We start from the raw sequence: 22,361 nt of genomic DNA, 5'->3' as shown, positions 1-22,361 counted from the left end.
AATTGCATCATAGAAAATGTAGTAATAATGCATTTAGGTAATTATGCATTTCAGGTGTAATCGGATTACTTTTAGATTACTTTTGTAAGTGCATTGAAAACATGCATTAAAATATTCTTTAAAAGTAAGTCATCTAATATAAATAAAGCAGCAAAAGGGTAAGAACTATAGAAATAGAAAGCTTATAGAAAGCATGCAGGGTATTTTTGCATCTGCCTGAAAACTAACAGGTAAGGGGTTCTGTAGGGCAGATTAACATTATATAAAGCACAAAAAAGGCTGCCATCTTGGTTACACGTGTGTCAATATTTTGGTATTAGCAATTTTTTTTTTAAAGTAAAACATGAATAAATCAGTCTAAAATCTCATGCTATGAAAGATGAATTGCAGGCCTCGGCTTATTCAAGCAATGCTATTATAAACTACAAACAGTTTGCTCACTCTCTCTTCACCTCAAATACATAAAACATGACCCTTTATTAACACCATACTTGTTGAAACAACCAGTTCTTCATTTACCTTTGTAAAGATCATTGTTTAATAAAGATTTTTTTAAATCATTTTAATAAAAAAAAAAGTGAATTTTTACCAAAAGATGAAGAGTTTGAATATAGTGCCTGAATAATATGTTGTTGCCTTAAAGAATAATGTATGTTTGTTGAATGTATAGTAGATTAATCAGACCAATAAGACACTATTCGCTATAAATCTTCTTCTTTTATACACATGAGCTGTTAAAACTATATGTATACACCAGATTAGAGATCAGGTAACTACCATGTAGAAAGGCACATATTAGAACAGCGGTCACCAAACTTGTTCCTTGAGGGCTGGTGTCCTGCAGATTTTAGCTCCAACCCTAATCAAACACACCTGAACAAGCTAATCAAGGTCTCACTAGGTATACTTAAAACATCCAGGCAGGTGTGTTGAAGCAAGTTGGAGCTAAACCCTGCAGGGACACCGGCCCTCCAGGACCAGGATTGGTGACCCCTGTATTAGAACATATTAATATAAAGTGGGATCCCAAATTAGTTTAGTTTTTAAACTGAAATAAGCAGCAATGAACGAATATAAACAGTACAGTATTTTCAGCAACACTTTAGGTTAAAGTAACAATTCTTACTATTAACTAATGGCTTATTGACTGACTATTAAGATATGAACTGTTTATTAGAAAGAAAGCACTGATAAAGTATGATCTTATTCTACATCCCTGATCTGACCAATACCTAAACCCAATGACTACCTTAATCACTATTTATAAGCAGCAAATTAGGGGTTTATTGAAGCAGAAGTCATAGTTAATAGCTTATTAATAGTGAGATAAGCACTTTAAAATGACTATAGTTCACCAACTGCATCTAAAAAAACACTGCGCTCACTTGTGCGGTGCTTCCTAATGGTCAAATATGTCCATTAAGCACAAGCTTACATTGAAAAACAATAGGAAAGGAGCACATTGGAAAGGAAAAACGCATTATATTATATGTGTAAACAGCCCCTAACTTACTTTTGCCTCACAGATGACCTGCCTGAGCTGCAGGAGGTGCAGGATGACCAGTTGGCCCCCGGCGTGTTCCAGGTGGCTCCAGGTGTGTCTCATCACGAGGAAGGGCCCGGCAGCGACTCGCACACAAACTGGCTGACCGAACTGGCCAACATCGCCACCAGCCCCCAAAGCCCCCTGCTCCAGAACGCCCCTCACACCCGGTCAGCACATCCTATACAGCTGCACACTAATATAGATCCTAAATTGTGTACTGTGAAACAACTTTTCATCAGTGTTGTTGTTATTTGTGTATACTTTTTTGTACAATTAAATACAATAGTGCAGTGGTTCTCGAACTTTTTTCATCAAGTACCACCTCAGAAAAGAACTGTCTCTCCAAGTACCACAAAAATAAGCAGTATTGAAATACAGTAGTGTAGTAGGCCCAGTAAAGCAGCTACAACTCTGCACAGTTAAAAAAAGAGGCAGATTACCTCAGAAATATAATCTATATGTCATATATGGCATATTATACACATCATTTTTGATAAATTTTGAAATGTGTGTAGCATGTACATGACATATTTTATTCCTCCGCGTACCACTAGAAAGAAGCCTGCGTACCACAGTTAGAGAACCACTGCAATAGTGTATTATATCTAAATGTAAATGGACATTTTCTCAAAAATGTGCATGCATGTGTGTATTTATATATACATAATAAATATAAGCAGTACACACATGCTTAAATTACTGACATATGTACTGTACTATATTAATACCGACGATGTACTGTCATCATTACAGGTCTTCTCCTGTCCACATCTTCTCCAGCAGTAGCAGTTTACATTCCTATGCTAGGCCTCCTCTGTCTTCCAGCAGCGCCCCCAGCCCTGCCCGCAGCCACATGAGAGAACGCCGCCGCACACGGGTACACACACAAACGAATACTGTCACAAACGAATACCTGACTGTCATTTTATAAAAGGGTTAAGATGTTTCAGGAGAGTTGTGGTCTTAAAATTTGCTTCCATTTGATATTAAAAGTAATTAACTACCACATACTTACATCAAAATATAAATACAATGTACTTACTGTGATTATAATGCATTGCAGTGGGATATGGGAAGAGTTTGAACCTAGTTTGGTGGTATGGGGAGGTTTAAGGTGTAAGGGATGGTAAACGATGTAAATCTAAATGTAATTAAAGAAATTAATTACATATGTGAATACATGCAGGAATTCAATCAAGCATAAGTACAATGTATTTACACAATAACCAATTATTATCTAAGTACATATTAGTTAAGGCTACTTAAAATAAAGTTGAATCCCAAATTAGTTTTTTTTTTACTGAAATGAGAATTTTACTGGAATGAAAGAATACAAACATATTTTCAGCAACACATTAGTTTAAGTAACAATCCTTACTATTAACTACTAACTTATTACCTGACTATTATTAAGATATGAACTGTTTATTAGAAAGAAAGTACTGATAAAGTAAGATCTTATTCTACATACCTGATCTGACCAATACCTAAACCCAACAACTACCTTAATAACTATTTTAAACCAGCAAATTAGGAGCTTATTGAAGCAAAAGTCATAGTTAATAGTTTACTAATAGAGAGGATAGTACTTATAATAAAGTATGACCTTAATGTTTATTAATCTAATAATGAAAAATGTTTGTTTTTTTCACTGAAATAGGCTGAAATTAAAGAATATATACATATTATTTAACCCTTGTGCATCAATTTTAAAAAAAGTTACACATAGGTCGCTTTTTATACTTTTACCGACCACATATTTTTACCAGTACTACAAAAAATAAACATTCATATTAAGGATTTCAACTATTTTAATTACAGTCTGTTTACATAATGCAACTGTGTTGATGTTTAGTATAATTATACATATATATAAATACATATATATATATACATACCAGAGGTGTGGACTCGAGTCATGTGACTTGGACTCGAGTCAGACTCGAGTCATGAATTTGATGACTTTAGACTCGACTTGACAAAATATAAAAAGACTTGCAACTCGACTTGGACTTGAACATAAATGACTCGGACTTTGACTAGGACTTGCCCCTATTGACTTGTAAAGACTTGCTGCTTCCCATGAAAAGCCCAACGATAAAAAAGTATGTTGACATGGACCGCTCTCTCTCTCTCTCCCCGTTTATGTGTGCGTGTGTGTGACAGCATGCGCGCTTTCGGCATGACGTCCAATCAAAGCACGGTAGATTGTTTTGATTCGACAGTATCCAACGTGACTACTATGAGGCGCGGGAGTGGACAAAAGTCAAGCGAACGCAGAGAGAATTTGAATTTGAACTTGAGATCGAGCCAATACTCGCGTGCCAATACTCGCGCTCTCTCTCTCTCTCTCTCTCTCTCTCTCTCTCTCTCTCTCTCTCTCACATACAACATACACCTCTCTCTCTCTCTCTCTCTCTCTCTCTCTCTCTCTCGTGCATTCAGTCTCTTTGCGTTCGCTTGACTTTTGTTTACGATGGCGTCTCATACCTTTAGTGATTTTGCTCTCACGGGATCCTGTTAAACTGACCCTTCGCTAAGCCACGCCCAAAAACCGCCACCCACCAATCGCGGCTTACCAATCGTAGCTACGGGCAGAGGCTCTGTCAAGCTTTCGAGCGAGGGAAACAAGCCAAATCGTTGCGCAATTGGATTGTGAAAATCTGACACCTGCTATCCTAAAACTTTGGACTGGGTGGTGGGATTTTTTCCCTTTTCAAAACCAAAGCCCAAGAGGAGAAATGCCAGCGTGGATCAAGCTGTGTGAGGGGCGGTAAAGGAGTTAACAGCTAAGTTGGTTTTGTTTTCGATATTCACATTCAGTGATAGGTGGCAATAACTCACACTCCTCTTATCCTAAACAGATCTAAACTGTGTTTCTTATAAAAAAAAAAAAAAAAAAAAAAACAAAGCATGTTATGCTTCCCAGCGGTCTTTTTCTTTTTTTTTCCCACTCGATATTATGAGCCAGGGCTCGACAATAAGGACTGCCCGATGGCCCGGGGCCAGCGTGCGAGACAGTCGGGCCAGTGTACAAAATGTTACTGGCTCGATCGGGCCAGCTGCTGCCTTTTTGCCTGCCAGATCGAGCCAGAGCTGCGTGCTGCGACTGTCTGTCAAGTGTGTGCAAATACAATCTTACGGTGCTTTCACACATAGACGTTTGTTTCGGAATCTGTCTCGTTTCACCCGTTAGCGCGTTTTTTTTGGCATATATCCAGCAGTTGCGCTCGCATCCGCGCCAAATCAATCAGTCCAAGATCGCCTGAATGAGACGGTTTCTGTCCTATTGAGCGTATCGATTGTAGCGAGAAAACAAAACAATGCAACGAACTAACGACCCAGGCTGTATCACAGTGTATCATGATCGTGTAATAGCCATATATACGGCTATATGAAGAGAGAATGATGAGCTGGGCCAGATGTCATTCTTACCGGTAAATGCGAAAGTGAAAGCATGCTGAAATATTACCGAGAGCTGTTCATCCAGCCTGATCTCGGTTTATCCGTCAGGAAAATTGACCGAAATTACTATCTGTTAATTTTTCCATATTTTAATCGTATAAAATGTTGTATTAGGCCTGTTGTTTTGTTCATTTCCGCACTGACAGCTCGAAAGAAAGATTTACATTGATCTGATGCAGTATCGGTTCATCTGCTATGTCTCTCTATAATTTAAGCCTAAAATACAGAATTATAGTCAACGTTTCTTTAATAGATTGATTAATTCAATTGATCGATTTCTACAAAACCTGACAATTGAAATGAGGCTCTGTATATATGAGAAAGTCTGACCTCGATTTGTTTTCGGTGACGATGTCTGTGGGTTGTTAAATTAAAGTGCACATTTTCACTTATAAAATATTCTATACACAATACACAAACGTTTGGGGTCAGTGTGATTAAATATGTTAAAATAAGCTTCTTCTGTTCACCAGGCCCGGCGCCAGGAAGTCAAAACTGAGGGGGCACTTTAAATCCATAGGGGGGCACTAGACCTGGTGACTGATTTTGGTCTCTTGTTTCTTTCATTTAGGCTATTTATTCACATTTATTATTACATTGCATTACTGCCTAAGTTACTGACCTAAGGCAGTAATATAGGCTACGTTTTAATAGTAATAATAATATGCAGTTTCGCTATTACGAATTTTATTAACGATGCATACCGCTTATTAATGCAGACGGATCATAGCTTCAGTGCCAAACGAGTGCTTTAAATCATATGTTATTCTCCTTATATCCGTTTTATTTTAAATAACAGGCCTATGAATGTTTAAAGTTTTAGGTAAAGACGTCAAATTATGCCCACGCATGCAAGCTGACCCACGATCAGACTTTTAATTTAACCGGTAAATAAATATAGTGAAATCAGCTTAACCGAGTCATCACGCTTCACGTAGCCTATATTATCCAACCAACATCAGTGTTAGGGAAAAGCTAAATGTTACAATCTAATGTCATTTAAAACAATTACTTAGTTTAATTTTAATGCATTAGTGTAGCCAAAAAAATACCAAAAAAGATACCAAAATTCACATGTTATTACCGTGAAAATTGGTTAAATTTTGGCACGGATAACACGCAACTCAACATGCTATAGCCTACAACTTTTTTTTCATCATTTTAAATGTAAAAACAAAGATTTATCTTAGGCTATAAGTGTGTTTTTTTCGTGATATTGTAAACCATCATAAACCATTAGGTTACTAAGCCTACCCGTCATTTTATTTATTAATTATTTTATTTATTAAGCCTTTTTTTAATAGCTTGTTTTCAGGTTATTTTCATTTTAGGGCTACAAGTCAAAACAAACTCAATATGTTGTATTTTAGCTCTTAAAATAGATCTACAATATATTTTATGTTGTTTAATTTTGCATGAGCAAAAAGCAGTATAGCATAAATGACATTTTAAAAGATTATCATTCTGCCTACCTGCAGCACGTGAGGTTTCGGTTGATCCGCGATAAATCCACTTAAGCACTATATTCCATTTATAACACTGCAAACTTGACTTAATAAACGCAAAAGGCATTTATGCCAAGGTGTTATACCTTGATAGCTGCTGCATAATGGGATGTTTCTCTACACAACTGTAAAAGTGCGCTTTTTAGCAAAATGAAAGCAAACATTCAGAGAGTTCTGCGTTGTCAATTTTAGTTTAATTGTAATAATATTAATAATAATATTAATAAATAAATAAAAATATTATTTATAGTGTAGCCTACTGTGGGACTGTGCAGTAAACTAGGCTATTTGTTTTTATTAAAACATTTTTATTAGGCTACATTTTCCCGAACTAATAAATGACTGGCAGTTGCGTCTCTGCTAAAATTAATTTAACAGCAAGTTTCTTATGTGTTTTTTCCTTTTAGAGCTGAAGAGAGTTGTGTTTAAATAATTAGTTAACCAAAGCATGTAACGAATTAAGCTGCTCCTATCATGTCACCCACTTTTCTCCCTAATGAGTTGAGTGCGCCTCCATCGCCGTGTGCGCGTTTTAAAGGCTATTTACGGGCGCACCTGACCTGACGCGGGGACCGGATCTCTGAACTATAGGACTAGCTTTAATCTCTCCATTTTCATAATTCAATTGCTATGTCATATATTTTAAAATATTTAAATGTGTGTTCTTAAGGTTGGAACGACGGGGGTGTTAATATTTAATGACTTTTCAGTTTGAGTAAACAATCCTTTATAAAAACTGGGGGGGCACAAAATCTTTCTGAGGGGGCAATGCCCCCCTTTGCCCCCCCGTAGCGCCGGGCCTGCTGCTCACCAAGGCTGCAATTATTTCATCATAAATACAAATTGTGAAATGTTGCACTATAAAATAACTGTTCAAAAGTAGTTTATCATTTAATTTATTCATTTATTCCAGTGATTTTAAAGATGAAATTTCAGCTTCAGTACTCCAGTCACATGATCCTTCAGAAATCACTAATATTAATTATTATTATATTTATTAATGGTAAAAGTTATAAAATCAATAATGTCTGGAGTAATAATTTTATTTGAAACTAAATACAATAACAAAGCAGTTATTTAAAATTTTAATAAATATTTAACAATTACACCTTTTTTACATTTATAAATATAGCCTTGATGAACTGAATAGTTTTCCTTAAACATTTTAAAAATTACCGTAAATATATATACAGATTTATTAGCCCCCTTTTGTATTTTGTTTTTTCTTTTTAAACTATTTCCTAAATGATGTTTAACAAAGCAAAGAAATGTTGATATTTTGTCTGATAATATTTTTTCCTCTGAACAAAATCTTATTTGTTTTATTTTGGCTAGAATAAAAACATTTTTAAAACCATTTTAAGGTAAAATTTATTAGCCTCTTAAGCTAATTGTTTTTCAGACTGTCTACAGAACAAACCATCATTATACAATAACTAGCCTAATTACCCTAACCTGCCTAGTTAACCTAATTACCCTAGTTAAGCCTTTAAATGTCACTTTAAGCTGTATAGAAGTGTCTTGAAGAATATCTAGTAAAATATTATTTACAGTCATCATGACAAAGATAAAATAAATCAGTTATTAGAGATGAGTTATTAAAACTATTATGTTTAGAAATGTGCTGAAAAAATCTGTTCTCTGTTAAATAGAAATTGGGGAAAAAAATAAACAAGGGTGCTAATAATTTAGGGGAACTAATAATTCTGAAATCAACTGTGTGTGTGTGTGTGTGTGTGTGTGTGTGTGTATACACACACACACACGCACATTCAAATAGCGATTAACTTCTTTTTTTTTTTTTTGGTGGGGCCAGTGAAAATTTGGGCAGGGCAAGTAAAAATCAGAACCACTGGCCCGATCGAGCCAGTAGAAAAAATCCTTAGCGTTGAACCCTGTGAGCACTGCTTAGTTTAAACCCTCACTATTGTAACGCATATAAATACATACACTAATATTTGCTGGTAGGAAAAATCTATTTGTTCACTTCTGTTATTTATACTTTGATTTGCATTTCAATTTTTTTTCTTCCACTTAACTGCAAATTTGAATAAAAGAGCACACAAACATGCTGACAGTAATAGGTACTGTACATTGTTATGGGTCAATGATGCTAATATTCGGCACAAATCCATCAGTTTCTTAGGTTATTAGATTATTTTATACTTTCACCTCTCCTGCTGTGCATGAACTATGCTGTTGAATGTTCAGCGTATGAGGTGGCTAGGCTAACCTTGCTTCAATTTTGATAAAATTATTCTCTAATCAGTTGCTATTATGTTGTGAATATACCCCTGTAATGTATACTGCAGTCCTCTTTTGTCTGGCTTTCTCAGATATCTCACCTGTTTGCCAAAAATGACTAATTAAATCCTTGGGAATGTCTGACACCAGCGCATACACACTGTAATAGATGTGCCAGGCATGAAAGCTTGACAGGCGTAGTAGCAACAGTAACTAAGGAGGGCGAGGCTTAGCGAAGGGTTATTCCAAGAATGTTGATATGGTTTCTTTCTTGCTTTACTATTTATTAACAATACACAAAAAAACTAAAAGGTTGAGGTAAATTCTTTAATAAATTCTAGTGTTTTTGAGTATTATACTTGTTGTATACTTGTATTATACTTATGTTTTAGGCTAGTACTATTTACGACTTGTTAATGAATGCTTCATAATACAGTAGTATTACCAATAGTGAACAGATAAAATAATACAAAGTGTAGTTTTACTACAGTAAAGTGTAGGGATTTGTAGTATAAAATACCCTATATTGTAAAATAATACAGCACTGGGTAATTTGTTTATATTACACTTGTGTTACCATAGCAACTATAGTATTACCACAACTGATCAATAGACCTTTTTCACACTTCCTGGTTCCGGTAAGCGAAGCAGTGTACCACAACATCCGGTTTCAATGCGACGGAGCAAGAAAGAATGGCAGGGTCATCTCATCGCTGTGATTGCTGCGTTCCCAGCTGCTCCAACTCAAAAACGACACTCTTACTTTAATGACCAAGATCTCCCGAAAGACGAAGGACAGGGAAAATCATGGATGACAATATTAAAGGGGGTTGAATGCCGTTTCAAGTTATATGCGGAAGTACATTCTTATGCTGTATGCACTTCAAAGCGGAGATTATTATGTTTCATTAAAGACTGGTGGTCTATGGTTTATTTTGATGAGTAATTATAATATAGACAAAACTCCAGTTAAGCTATCTGCCTTCCACAAACAAGTGCTCATCATGGTCATTAATCAATAAGCATGATTTATCCCTACATTGTTGTTATTTTGGAATAATAGACAGTTCATACAAATGCAAATCTCTTTTTTTTAATTGGTTTGACAGCAAAATTATTTGTTTAGTCAGTTAAATAATAAAGATAGTATACTTTTCTTACAATGAAGTCCTTTATTACAAAATCTCAATAACCCAGCAAGTTTTCAACTGTTATTGGTTCAATTCCTGCAGAGACATGTTATTCATTCATGTTATTTAGAGGTATTAATACACTGTAAATTCTAACATGTTCAGTTTACTTAAAAAAAGTTTGGAAACCGATTGCCTTATTTTTGCAATATAAACTTACAAGGAAATCTTAAGTTAAGTTTAATTATTGCCTTGAAGTAAGAAAACTAAAACTTATAAAGTAAACTAACTGTTAAAAATTAAGTTAGTTTAATAGAAAATTCTAGTTAACATACTTGTCATTATTTAGTAATCTTACTTAGGGTTTTATAGTAAGATTACTTTAATAACTCTATTTAACTAATACTGTTCTACCATGTTCAGTTAACATCTTGAATGCTAGTAGTCTCAACATTGTTTTAATCCACCATTTTAAGTAATGTCAACTAAAGAAACTACGTGCAATCGGTTTCCACATTTTCTTCAATTAAACTGAACATAAAATATGTAGTTCAACCTACAAGTAATGACATTATACAGGTCTTAAATGTAAACATTTTATTTGACAAAATTAGCAGAATTTCACAATACACTTGTGATATTTTAGTATCACAATACACTTGTACACAATACAGTTTTGTAAAAACCTGTTGTAAAGTGCTGTAATATACTGTAAACAGCAATACAGACAAAAAATATAATAAACATGTTCAACCCTAAAACACAAGTTTTCGAAAAGGTTTGAAAATCTATCAAAAAAACTTTAAATACTTGACACTTGGAAAAAAGATACTTGAATTAGTGTAATTAAACATGCCATTGCACCAGCACCTTAAACATGGCAGCATATAGACACTCACAGAGGAACAGATATTAAGCTTTAAAGCTAATTTGTTAGACTGTGTAGTTTAGATTTTCCTACAGAAAATATCACATTAGTGTGGTCAAAAGTATTGAGTTTGGTATCAATCAATACTGAAATATTAAAAATATCAATTTTCCACCAGCATTTGAGTGCTACTGAGCTCATTCTTAAACACCATTGATTGGCCACTGTGTTCACATGCTCAACAGAAATGACTGTGATTGGCTGTGACTGTCATAGGTTTACCATTTTTCACTGAGTCCAAACAAAGTTACACAGACACTGAAGTGTTTCAAAGCCATGTCGATAGCTGATTTGTTTAGAAGCTAACATATAAGCTATCTGGTGATGAATCGACTGATCGACAGTGCTTTAAAGTTATTCGGTGTCTTTGTATCTTTGCACCTGGTGAACAGTGGTGAAGTGTGGTAAAAATAATGACCTTCAAAGCCAATCAGTCATATCTACTGAGCATGTGAACACAATGGCCAATCAGTTCTTGCAATGTTAGTGGGAAATGGATGGACTTTTTTTTTTATTTATTTCAGTACCGATTGGTACCAAACTCAATACTTTTGACAACCCTATAAATCACAATACACTTTTTTGGTAAAAAAAAAAAAAGTGTTTTAAACACCAAAATGCTGCAGTCCTAAATGTAACACTGCAAACAGCAACATGTTAAAAAGCAACACTTTGTAATTAAACATGCCATTATATCTGAACCTTTAAACATTAAGCACAGCAGTATATAGGCACTCGCCGAATAAAACACATTACGCTTTCCTCCCAGCAAAAGCAACACACGTTGAACAAATTCAAATGCATTGCTCAAAGTCTTTGGGTAGTCCGAATTCAGTGTGTAAATCAAAGCAAAAAAAAGAGACATACTGCATGTGGCAAAGTCCATAACCACTTTTCCTTCCAGTATAAAGGCCCACATTGCATCCATAATGAGGTTCTTTAGACATCTTCACACACGACAGTCAGCAAGCCAACATCTTCTGCACTGAAGTCCGACTCTACAATTACATCCTATGAATAGAGAAAGAAAAATAAGTAAAGTTTGATATTCTAAATGGCACTAATAAAGCCTGTAGTGGCCAGGAGACCAAAAGCAGAGGTGAAAAAAATACAATTCCTTGTGCTTAATTTAGTAACACTTTAGTAGGAACCAATTACCCTATTAACTAGTTGCTTATTAGCATGACTATTTGTGTTTATAGTACATTTTACATTCAAATGCTTCTTATAAGAAGGCCTTGCTATGGTGCTCCTTCTTCAATGTAGACCAACACGATGGATTTGCCTGTACTGCTTCTACTAGGCTTGTCATGATAGTGGAATTTATTACCAATCCATATAGTAATTTTAAAAACATCCATTTCCTGCTAACATTTGAGCATTGTTGAGTGTCATTTCTGTTAAGCATGTGAACAGAATGGCAAAACAGTGCTGTTTAAAAATGTGCTCAAAAGTGCTTAAAATGTTAGCAGGAAATTTGCTGCTTAAAATTGCAGCAGAGATTGGTACTAAATTCCAGTATCTTGAACATGATACTATTCTAAAGGAACAATACATTTTTTTTAATTAAAGAAACACTAATGTAATAAAACAAACTGCAGTAAAAGTACTTTTAAAACATTTTCAAGAAATTAAATGCAAATGTGTGAGACCAATTGGTGCTACATAATCAATATAAATATTTTGTAGGGAAAACTTAATAAATTGGGAACCGATTCATGAATGCATTTGGTTTTGCTAGATTAAAGCAGTGAGTCAAGTTTGCATTATTTAGCACACTTTTTAAAAATGTATTAATAACTATTTTTTAATAAGAAAATTGATGTTTTAGTATGGCTTTTAGAACAAGGGTGCAGCCATCTACAATCCCACAGCAGTTGACTTCACAGGGTTGGTTATAATACGGAGCATCTTTGACTTTGTGGCTTTTAACACTATCTTTTTACATCTTAATCCAGCAGGTTCTTTCAACTGAAATTATATTTCTCTCAACATATTACATAGGTAATACACTTATTAAGATTTTTTTTTTCAAGCTAATCTTCCTCCTTTTCAAAACAAGTGTTTAAAAATTAAAGAAATGCATTCATTACTTCACTGGCCTATGAAGCTAACTGACCCTGTGACGGCACAAGCTGCTGTATTTGCAACATAGCAATGCTCTTGCTCCAAAGGCCATAATATAACATCCCTCTTACTTTCAAATACTTACATTAAATGCATTTGTTTTATTTTTATAAAATTGAAAATTTTTATTAATAAGTGAAGTAAACTGGAATGACTGCTTCATTTCCAGTCTAAGAAAGCAGAAACAATAATACTACTTACAAAACACATCCTGAAAATTTCTTTAGACTCATCCCTCTAAAGGACTGAAAGACCCCGGAGAACTGCTGCCAGATGACCTTGAAAAAGTAAAGACAGGTAGACATGCATTATAGCCCAATGAAAACATCAAATGCAATTTATTGCAATCAAATGCAAATTATGATTCAAAGATGATGTCACAAAAATACCTTTGAATTAACATGTTGAAAATTTCTTTTAGTTTTCTTCTGCAATTTTCTCCTGTTTTTTTTTTTTATTTCAATCAAACGAGCAGTGTGTGTCCAATGCAGCGTAGAACTTGGATCTCACATTACTTCCTGATATTCGATTGAATTCTGCAAAGATCCATTCAAAACATTATTAGTCATTAATAACATTCAAAAACACAAATTCACAAAATCACACAAAGTTTTGAAAAGAAAACAAACCTTCTGCAGCACTTGTATCAGCTGGTGTTTCCTCTATGACTTCCTTCTGGATGTCACTGTTGTGCACAAAAACGTGAAGTGTTATTGACATGGCTAAGCGAAATTCTAAAACAAAAAACAGAAATCAGAAACACATGCAATGATACAATGCAATGCCATTTAGCAACAGATGTTACACTTTAACATGACATAGTTAAATGTTCTTGAATAATAAAAGCTGCCAAATACTCCCGGCGCCTGTCATCAAAAGCATGAGCTATACTTGTCACCAAACAGTAATAAACACAACCCCCGATTAAATATAATCATGGCATTGTTGCTGGTGTGCCTTACTTTTATGCGCATTAAAAGTGGAATAAATATTTGTCTCAATTGATGTCTTTCAAAGGACACTGAACTTTCTGACTAGGGTTGCACGGTTTACCGGTACTATGGTAGTATCGTGATACTATGGCTCCAAGATACTGGCGGTGCCACTGTAGTTTGTAAACGGTAGTATTGTCATTAACAGTCTGCCTACAATACATAATGCTGCATGTGGAAAAAGTCACTAAAATACTTACACGATTCAGCAACAATAGATCATTGTATTTTAATAGTCTATGGAGACTTCTAAGGTTGTAAAACTGTAGAATTTGCGCCTTTTATAGTAGCCTATTGCATATTTTGTGATGGTTCATTTTGAATCGGAATTCGTTTATTTCTGTTCCTGTCAATATGATATAATAGCTACAACAACCATGACAATCTATTAAAAAGAATGACTCATAAAGTGAAATTTTGAATTACTTTGGATTCTTATCCGATAATAAGTGTGAAAAAAGTATGATAGATGAAAAACCCAAAATAGCAACAGGAAACAATTTTTGACCACTTCATATAGCCTAGGTTTGTTGGAAAAATGCTCTTTTCTTTATGTATCTTTATTTTAATGTATTTTTTTGCTGGAATGAATACATTTTAGGTGAAGAGATGTGCAAATACTTTTTTCAACAATAAGGGAATTATTTAAATTCAAGTAGGCCTATAATAACATATACAATATATTATTTCTGACAATTTTCTTTATTTCATGGATTTAAGTTATGAATTACAGTATTGCAATACTACTTGGTATCACCATACTTCAGCTGGTATAGTATTGTAACATAAATTAATGGTATCACAACACAACAACCCTATTTCTAACTAGTCCTCAGATGATTATTCAAATGGACAAAATATTCGGACTATTCTTGATCATGCAGTTCTTTGCTGAGAATTTTGTTAAATGTACTTTTAATGCATTAAACGATTTAGGTAACGTTACAAGGTAACGTTAATAGAACAATTAACGTTACAAGGTAACGTTAATAGAACAATTCATGAATATGTTCTATGGCTTGTGCGGTATTGTTCAAAAAGTTTTCTTTGATGTGTAAGTGCAAAACTTACATTTCCACTGCATATCAGCTCACAAACTGGTAGTCTGAAATAAAAAATAAATAAAGGGTATAATTATATTACAAACCAAATATGCCACTCACAATACTCTAATGGTGTGCTACATTTTAAACAACCTTGTAATTGTTCAAATTTATTTGCCCTAAATTGTTAAAAATTAGTGAAACCTTCTTTAAAAATGCAAACTAACAGGTTTGGCAAAGCCTGTTTCTTTACAGAAAGTTTGCTTATAACAAAGGCTTGTTGATGCCTTTGTGTGATATTGAGCAAACAAAGGGATGTTTCTGTGCTTGGATGTACGAGTTATACCACTTCATCATTAACGTTATCCATCACACATATTCAGTCGCGTCTGGTCAGATTTATTTGTCATTACAGCAATACAAAACACTCAACGTAACGGCAACACTGGAATAAACCTTCAAAACGGCATAGAGAAAAGACAAATAGCATATAAAACAAATAAATGAGTTAATTAAATATCTCTCGCATTTTCCTAAGTTTAACTTTAAGTTTCATAGGGATTGTTAGCATAAGCACACTTTAGCATCATGTGTAAATATGTATCTGCCTCATACAGTGACACGAATCGTAATCGCATCGAAATCCTAAATTACCTACGACACTCACGGGTCCATTTTGAGCTGAAACTGCTTTATAATGTTCTAAAAGCCTCGGCGGGTTAAAACTGCTGCTGCCCCGGCGATCATGGAGAAAAAAACGACTGGTCTGGTCATGAGCCGCTCGCTGACGCCGGACCGAATCACAGCTGATCTCCTCACCTGCTTCCTGCAGGTGATCTCATAAAAGTAAATCTTAAAAAAAAAAAAGCACGCATATTTTCGTCACAAAAAGCGCCACTAAAGTTCAGCGATAACTAACGTTACTGTATTTGTAATGCGGATAAATAGGTTTCGGTTTCTTTTTTAAAAATGTAGACCTACAGCTGTGTGTTAACTTTACATCTATTTGAACGGATCATTGCGCGCGCTCTTGCTCTTTCAGTCCATCATTTAAAATGGCGCGGCCCGCTCTTTTAGAGCATAACGCCCACTTTACAAATTACTACTAACTTTACAAATTATTAATAGTTATTAAAAAGGACTAAGCAGCTAAAAATAGCTTATCTAGTAAAGTAGACAGTATTGCAAATAACGTGCAGTGGTCAAAACGTTTAGTCACAACATCATGGGCTATTAATTAGTTCACAAAACAGCAAACAATTTCACAAAGTGCAGGAAATAAACAGATTACTGATACTATACAAATAAAATCAAAGTAGTAATTAAAACGAAAAGTTTACCTTGATTTACAGCAGTACATCTTCTCAATATGAAATCCTGTCCTTCAATGGCGGTGCTGGGTGGCGGTTGGTTGTGACTCGGGATGGGGGATGGGAAATCACCACCCAGTACGCATGCGTAACAGCATGGCTTAGCCCTTATAAGCAATTTTACTCAAATTACATTAGTTATGGGAACTTTATACCTTACTATGTCAGCAACACTAATGCATTTCTAGTAAACTCAACAATTAGCTTAAAATTAAGTAAACACACTAGAATTTTGATAGTAAGGAATACTATTCGCATTTACAGTGTAAGACCATCCTTCGGATGCATCGTCTTTTGATATTACTAAATCTTATGTCAGCAAATTTTGTTTTATTAAATACCAAGAGTAATGATAGAGATATTCATACTCTTTTCCAAAAAGAAATCATTACTGTACCTTATATTCAATTTTATTATATGTCTTTATTAAAGGGTGATTTGAAGAAAAGTGTGGCTGTTACCACAGAAATATCATGTTAGAAATAGAATTAAAGAAATATCCTATAAACTCATTCACAGGTTTTATCCAGCAAAACATTGTTTGCAAAAATTTAAAAGTGGGATTGATGTAAATTGTATTTTTGTAACGAATATGAGGAGACAGTTTTACACTTATTTTGGCATTGTACATAGTTAGCTTATGGGGTGAGTTGCAAAATGTATTAATAACGATTCTTTTGTGTTCAAAACCTGTTGTTAACAAAATTGTACATTCATAAATGTAAGTTTATTAATATGAAACCAGATTTTAAGGTATTGATGACTGAAATATGCTTGTATAATACCAATATCAACTCTCTAAACAAGAAACTCGACCCACTTTAAAATGTGTGAACTCTACAATGCATTTCATTATTACATATGTTATATTACATTTTGTATATTTGTATTTTATTTATAATTACCCCCAGGTATGTACATTTTTATATTGTAAAATGTTATTTGCTGTTCTTTAAATAAATAATAAAAATGAATATTATCCACGAGTAGGAGCTAACGTGTTTCCAGACTTGAGAAAACCTCACGAGCATTAAACAACCTGTAATGTATTAACCGATAGCAACTCGCCTGTACAGCTACCTCGCCATTCACTATATCTGACTCTGAATAAAAAGGAAGGAGGGGGTTAGCACAGTTTACAGACGGGACTACTGACATAAAACTCATCCTGCTGGATGTTAAATAGCCAGGTTAATCTAGTTTACGAATGGCTTGAATGAGCAGATTTTATGCTGTTGGCTGTGCACCTTACTGGAACCTGACGTTGCAAACGCTGTGTAAGACACGTTTTCTGCACAAACTCTGCAAATCGGTATCATCTTTTAAATGCTGTTTTATTAAGGTAGTTTTACACATTCACCGAACAACATCTTCCTGTCCAAATTATGGCAAAGTTGACCGTGAGAAAGTCATCCGCTGTCCCGAGGCTGTCATGTCTCTGCGACTCCTAGCGAACCCGGAAATATCGATACACTGCTTCGAAGGGCGCTTCCGGTGTTCAATTCCGCTGTGAAAAAGGTCTATTGAAGTTCTTTACTGTAGTAGGCTACTGTTCAAAACACAGTACATGCCAATATACGTGTTCAGGGGCCCTGTGGACAGCTTTCCTCAAAATGAAGAGGATGACATGGAAAATGTCCTCCACAATCTCATCAGCAAAGTGGAAGCCAGCAGACACTAGTTTACTTTATTTTAGCTGCCATGATAAAATGAGATTGATAGTGAGATTACAGTAGACTATAATACCTTTTCAAGTGTTTCCTTATTTTTATCACAGTTACATTTCTGCTTGCATTAGTTTTTGTTTAAATGCTTTTAAAATAAAATGTATTCTTTACATCCAACATCTATTCCAGGGGTGCCTTATAGTGGTGTAAAACCCCTTTACAAGGGGTGATACCCCTGTGTAAACTCTAGCCACCCCTGTGGCCAACCCGATATGATTTTGCTGTTGACATTATTTATTTAAATCTACTTACATAAATGCAATACAATGCAATATTTCAATAAATAAATAGCCACTAAAAAATTATTGTGGATTGATTGGTGCCACTGGCGTAGCTGGCCTCTTCTGGCCCCCCTTAAGCAAATTTTCAGGGGGGCACCACTGGTCTATTCTCTGTCTTTAAGTGTTTGAAACTGAAAATATCTCATCATATAAAACAACCAAAAATGTTATGGTTTATTAGATTAAACATTTAATATGTAAGTCTATTTTAGTATTTTGGTTATTGTTATTAAACAGTGCAGCAATATGAATCATATCAAAAAGCATGAAAGGAAGAGAGAACACGACACAAATTGTGAGTTTGCATATAATCTCTGAGAGCGCTCAAGAAAATTTGTGTGTGAGCAGTGCATATTTGAGAGCGAGAGAAAATTTGAGAACTCGCAATCAGTTTTGTCCACAAACAGAGGAAATCCGTGCACGAGCATCACACAAGGTAGAGAGCAAAGCTCTTCAACGCTATGTGAAGAAAACAACATTATTGTTTGTATGAAGTAGCCTACTTCATTAACAATATGTGCTACCATTTTACATTGCTGCAAGACAGATTTGCAGCAATATCTTTTTAGCACACACGAGATTCAATTGACAAAATTCCAATTTCACTCAATTTAACTTTGCGGCATATACAGGAGTTGGTCTACTGCTGCCTCATTGAGGTTATGTAATTTTGGTTAATCACAAGTTGATCACCGAAGACATAACATAGCACAACTAAACTTAATGAATTAGACAGCAGTAGACCTGCAATTTCTGTGTGATGAGGCAAAATGGAGTCTTTTTTTGGTGGAACTCGTTCTTGTGCATTATGCTGTGGAGACGAGACGCAGCACTGTTCAGTACTTTTTCAGAAAATTGCATTTGTATTTTTATATATCTGAGCAATGTTCTTTAATAAAAAAAGGTTTGTTTAATTAATACAGATCTTACAACCATACCTAATCTGTATATATTTTATTTTTCTGTTAAAAAGACTCGAAAAGACTCGAAAATCAAACTGCAGGACTTTGGACTTGACTTGAGACTTGTTGCCTTTGACTCGGGACTTGACTCGGGACTTGCCTGTCTTGACTCGGGACTTGACTCGGGACTTGAGGGCAATGAATTGAGACTTACTTGTGACTTGCCAAACAATGACTTGGTCCCACCTCTGATACATACACACACACACACACATATACATATATATATATATATATATATATATATATATATATATATATATATATAATGAATTTACTATTTTCCAAATATATTAAAGGCTAAAGCAGATTGTTTAAGATTATTACAGTTTTGGATACGTCAATGATCAGAAACAGAAAATTATATATATATATATATATATATATATATATATATATATATATATATATATATATATATATATATATATATATATATATATATATACACATACATACACACACACACACAGTTGAAGTCAGAATTATTCGCCCCCCTTAGATTATTTCCTTTTTAAATATTTCCCAAATTATGTTTTACAGAGCAATGCCATTTTTACAGTATGTCTGATAATATTTTTCCTCTGGAGAAAGTCTTATTTGTTCTATTTCGGCTAGAATAAAACCAGTTTTATTTTTTTTATTAATTATTTTAAGGACAAAATTAATAGCCCCTGTAAGCTATTTTTTTAATTACCCTAACCTGCCTAGTTAACCTAATTAACCCAGTAAAGCTTTTAAATGTCACTTTAAGCTGTATAGAAGTGTTTAGAAAAATATCTAGTCAAATATTATACCAGAATTGATTTCAGCCTATTTTAGTTTACAAAAACAAATTTTCATTTTATTTAACGATAACAGCACCTCTCTATGTAAAACTGCATCTATACGAAGCCATCGTTTGTACAGTTCCACTGAAAGCATTCATTATGTGGTGCTTCCTAATAAAATTAGCAGCCACATGGCTCTGTAATGTTATTTACTGGTAATGATGGATTCTAGCTGATAGTTGAAGAGCAAATAAGATATAATATAGATGTTTTGTGTGTGTTTTACAGGCCAGCAGTGAGTCGGAGTCGGGTGTTTTCTGTATGTCCTCTCTGTCTGATGATGATGATCTGGGATGGTCTCATTCCTGGCCCTCCACTGCCTGGCACTGTTTCCTTAAAGGTAATGACTCACACATATAAAGGATCACAGAAGTGTGGATAGTGTTGGATAATGTTTTTCTGAATGACTTGAAAAGTGTGTTGAGCAGCTCCTACTGCTGTTGTGAATGCAGATGAGCACGAGTGAAAGGGAAAACAGGCGTGTCTGTGGGTCACAGGCGGGTCAGCGAGACCTCAGAGCAAATTCTGCTCATCACACTCTCTGCCTACAACATGTCTGTTTTCACTTACATGAGCTGAAGGTTTATTCCAACCAAAGTTCAGGTTAAACATAATTGTTTGTGCCTTTTTCCAAGACAGAATTTCAAAAAGCAGAAAGGTAATTGGGACTTTTTAATCATAATTTTTTTTAATTGTTAGATATGTATTTATAACTGTGAGGAAAATTATTATAAGTTTTTTTCATAAATGAAATTACTATTATTTATTGTGTGGAAAAAGATACAATACACTTTTAAATTTAGTTACAAGGAAAAAAGACAGAATTTCAAAATGTAAACTTGATTCTAAGATGTAAACGTTTATTCCAAGGGATAAAACCAGAATTCCAAGGACAAAAGCCAGCAATTCAAGTAAATAAGCCAGAATTTCAAGATGTAAAGTAGAATTCCGAAATGTAAACTCAATTGTATCGGATAAAGCAAGAATTCCAAGATGTAAAATCAGAATTTCAAGGGATAAAGCAAGAATTCCAAGATGTAAAATCAGAATTCCAAGGGGGAAAAGCCAGCATTCCAAGATGCAAACTAGAATTCCAAGGGAAAAAGTCAGAATTCCAAAATGTAAACCAGAATTTCAAGGAAATAAGCCAGAATTCTTATATGGATACCAGAATTTCAAGGGAAAAAAGCCATCATTTCAACATGTAGACCAGAATTCCAAGATGTAAACTCAAAATTCCATGATGTAAACCAGAATCCTAAGATGTAAACTCAGTGTTCCAATGAATAAAGCCAGAATTTTACAATCTAAGAATTCCTATATGTAAACTCTGAATTCCAAGGAAATGCCAGAATTCCAAGATGTAAACTCAGATATCCAAAGGGAAAAGCCAGAATTCCAAGATGTAAACCAGAATCCCAATATGTAAGCCAGAATTCCAACATGTAAACTCAGTATTCCAAAGATTAAAACCAGAATTTCAAAATGCGAACTTATAATTCCAAAGAAAAAAAAAACGAAATCCAAGATGTAAACTTAGATGTCCGAGAAAAAGAAGCCAGAATTCCAGGATGTAAACCAAAACTCCAATTGAAAAGCCAAAATTGTAATATGTAAACCAAAGTTCCAAGGGGAAAAGCCAGAATTCCAAGATGTAAACTCAAAATACCAAGATGTTAGCTCAGTATTCCGAAGAATAAAAGCAGAAATTCAAAATGTCATCTCAGAATTCCAAGACGTAAACCTAGATTTCCATGGGGGCAAGACATAAATCCAAAGGGAAATGCCAGAATTCCAAGATGTAAACCAAAGTTCCAGGAGGAAAAGCCAGAATGTAAACCAGATGTAAACCAAAGTTCCATGGGAAAAAGCCAGAATGTAAACCAGATGTAAACCAAAGTTCCATGGGAAAAAGCCAGAATGTAAACCAAAGTACCATGGGAAAAAGCCAGAATGTAAACCAGATGTAAACCAAAGTTACATGGGAAAAAGCCAGAATGTAAACCAAAGTTACATAGGAAAAAGCCAGAATTACAAGATGTAAACCAGTATTCCAGGAAAAAAAAGCCAGAATTCAAAGGACAAATCCAGATTTTCAAGATGTAAACTCAGAATTCCAAGGGAAAAAGCCAGAATTCCATAATGTAAACCAGAATTCCACGGTCAACTCAGAATTCCAAGGAAATAGTCAGGATTGTGAGATCTAACCTC

The 22,361-nt window shown here is 34.5% G+C and overlaps 1 protein-coding gene and 1 long non-coding RNA gene across 5 annotated transcripts in view; one reads left to right on the top strand and one right to left on the bottom strand.

The window, feature by feature from the left end:
* hbp1 (HMG-box transcription factor 1) overlaps window positions 1–22,361 on the top strand; it is a 34,300-nt gene that overhangs the window by 3,559 nt on the left and 8,380 nt on the right. For 2 of the 4 annotated variants that reach the window (XR_015525751.1, NM_001024431.2), the window contains 3 exon segments: window positions 1,527–1,713; window positions 2,300–2,423; window positions 20,379–20,490. Coding sequence is in view for 3 of the 4 variants with exons in the window: in NM_001024431.2 (NP_001019602.2) it covers window positions 1,527–1,713; window positions 2,300–2,423; window positions 20,379–20,490 (423 nt within the window). In the remaining variant the exon portion in view is untranslated. 4 annotated transcript variants of the gene reach the window in all.
* On the bottom strand, window positions 10,473–16,369 carry LOC147837637 (uncharacterized). Its single transcript, XR_015526077.1, has 6 exons — window positions 16,321–16,369; window positions 15,009–15,042; window positions 13,575–13,630; window positions 13,335–13,481; window positions 13,147–13,223; window positions 10,473–11,829 (listed from the first exon to the last, which is right to left on the bottom strand). It is a non-coding gene; the product is annotated as an uncharacterized LOC147837637 (long non-coding RNA).

The sequence above is a fragment of the Danio rerio genome, chromosome 25 (genome assembly GCF_052040795.2).
Source record: "Danio rerio strain M-AB ecotype USA chromosome 25, GRCz13ab, whole genome shotgun sequence".
Lineage (NCBI taxonomy): Eukaryota > Metazoa > Chordata > Actinopteri > Cypriniformes > Danionidae > Danio > Danio rerio.
Note: the sequence above shows the minus strand (reverse complement) of the source record. Positions and strands in the feature narration are given on the sequence as shown.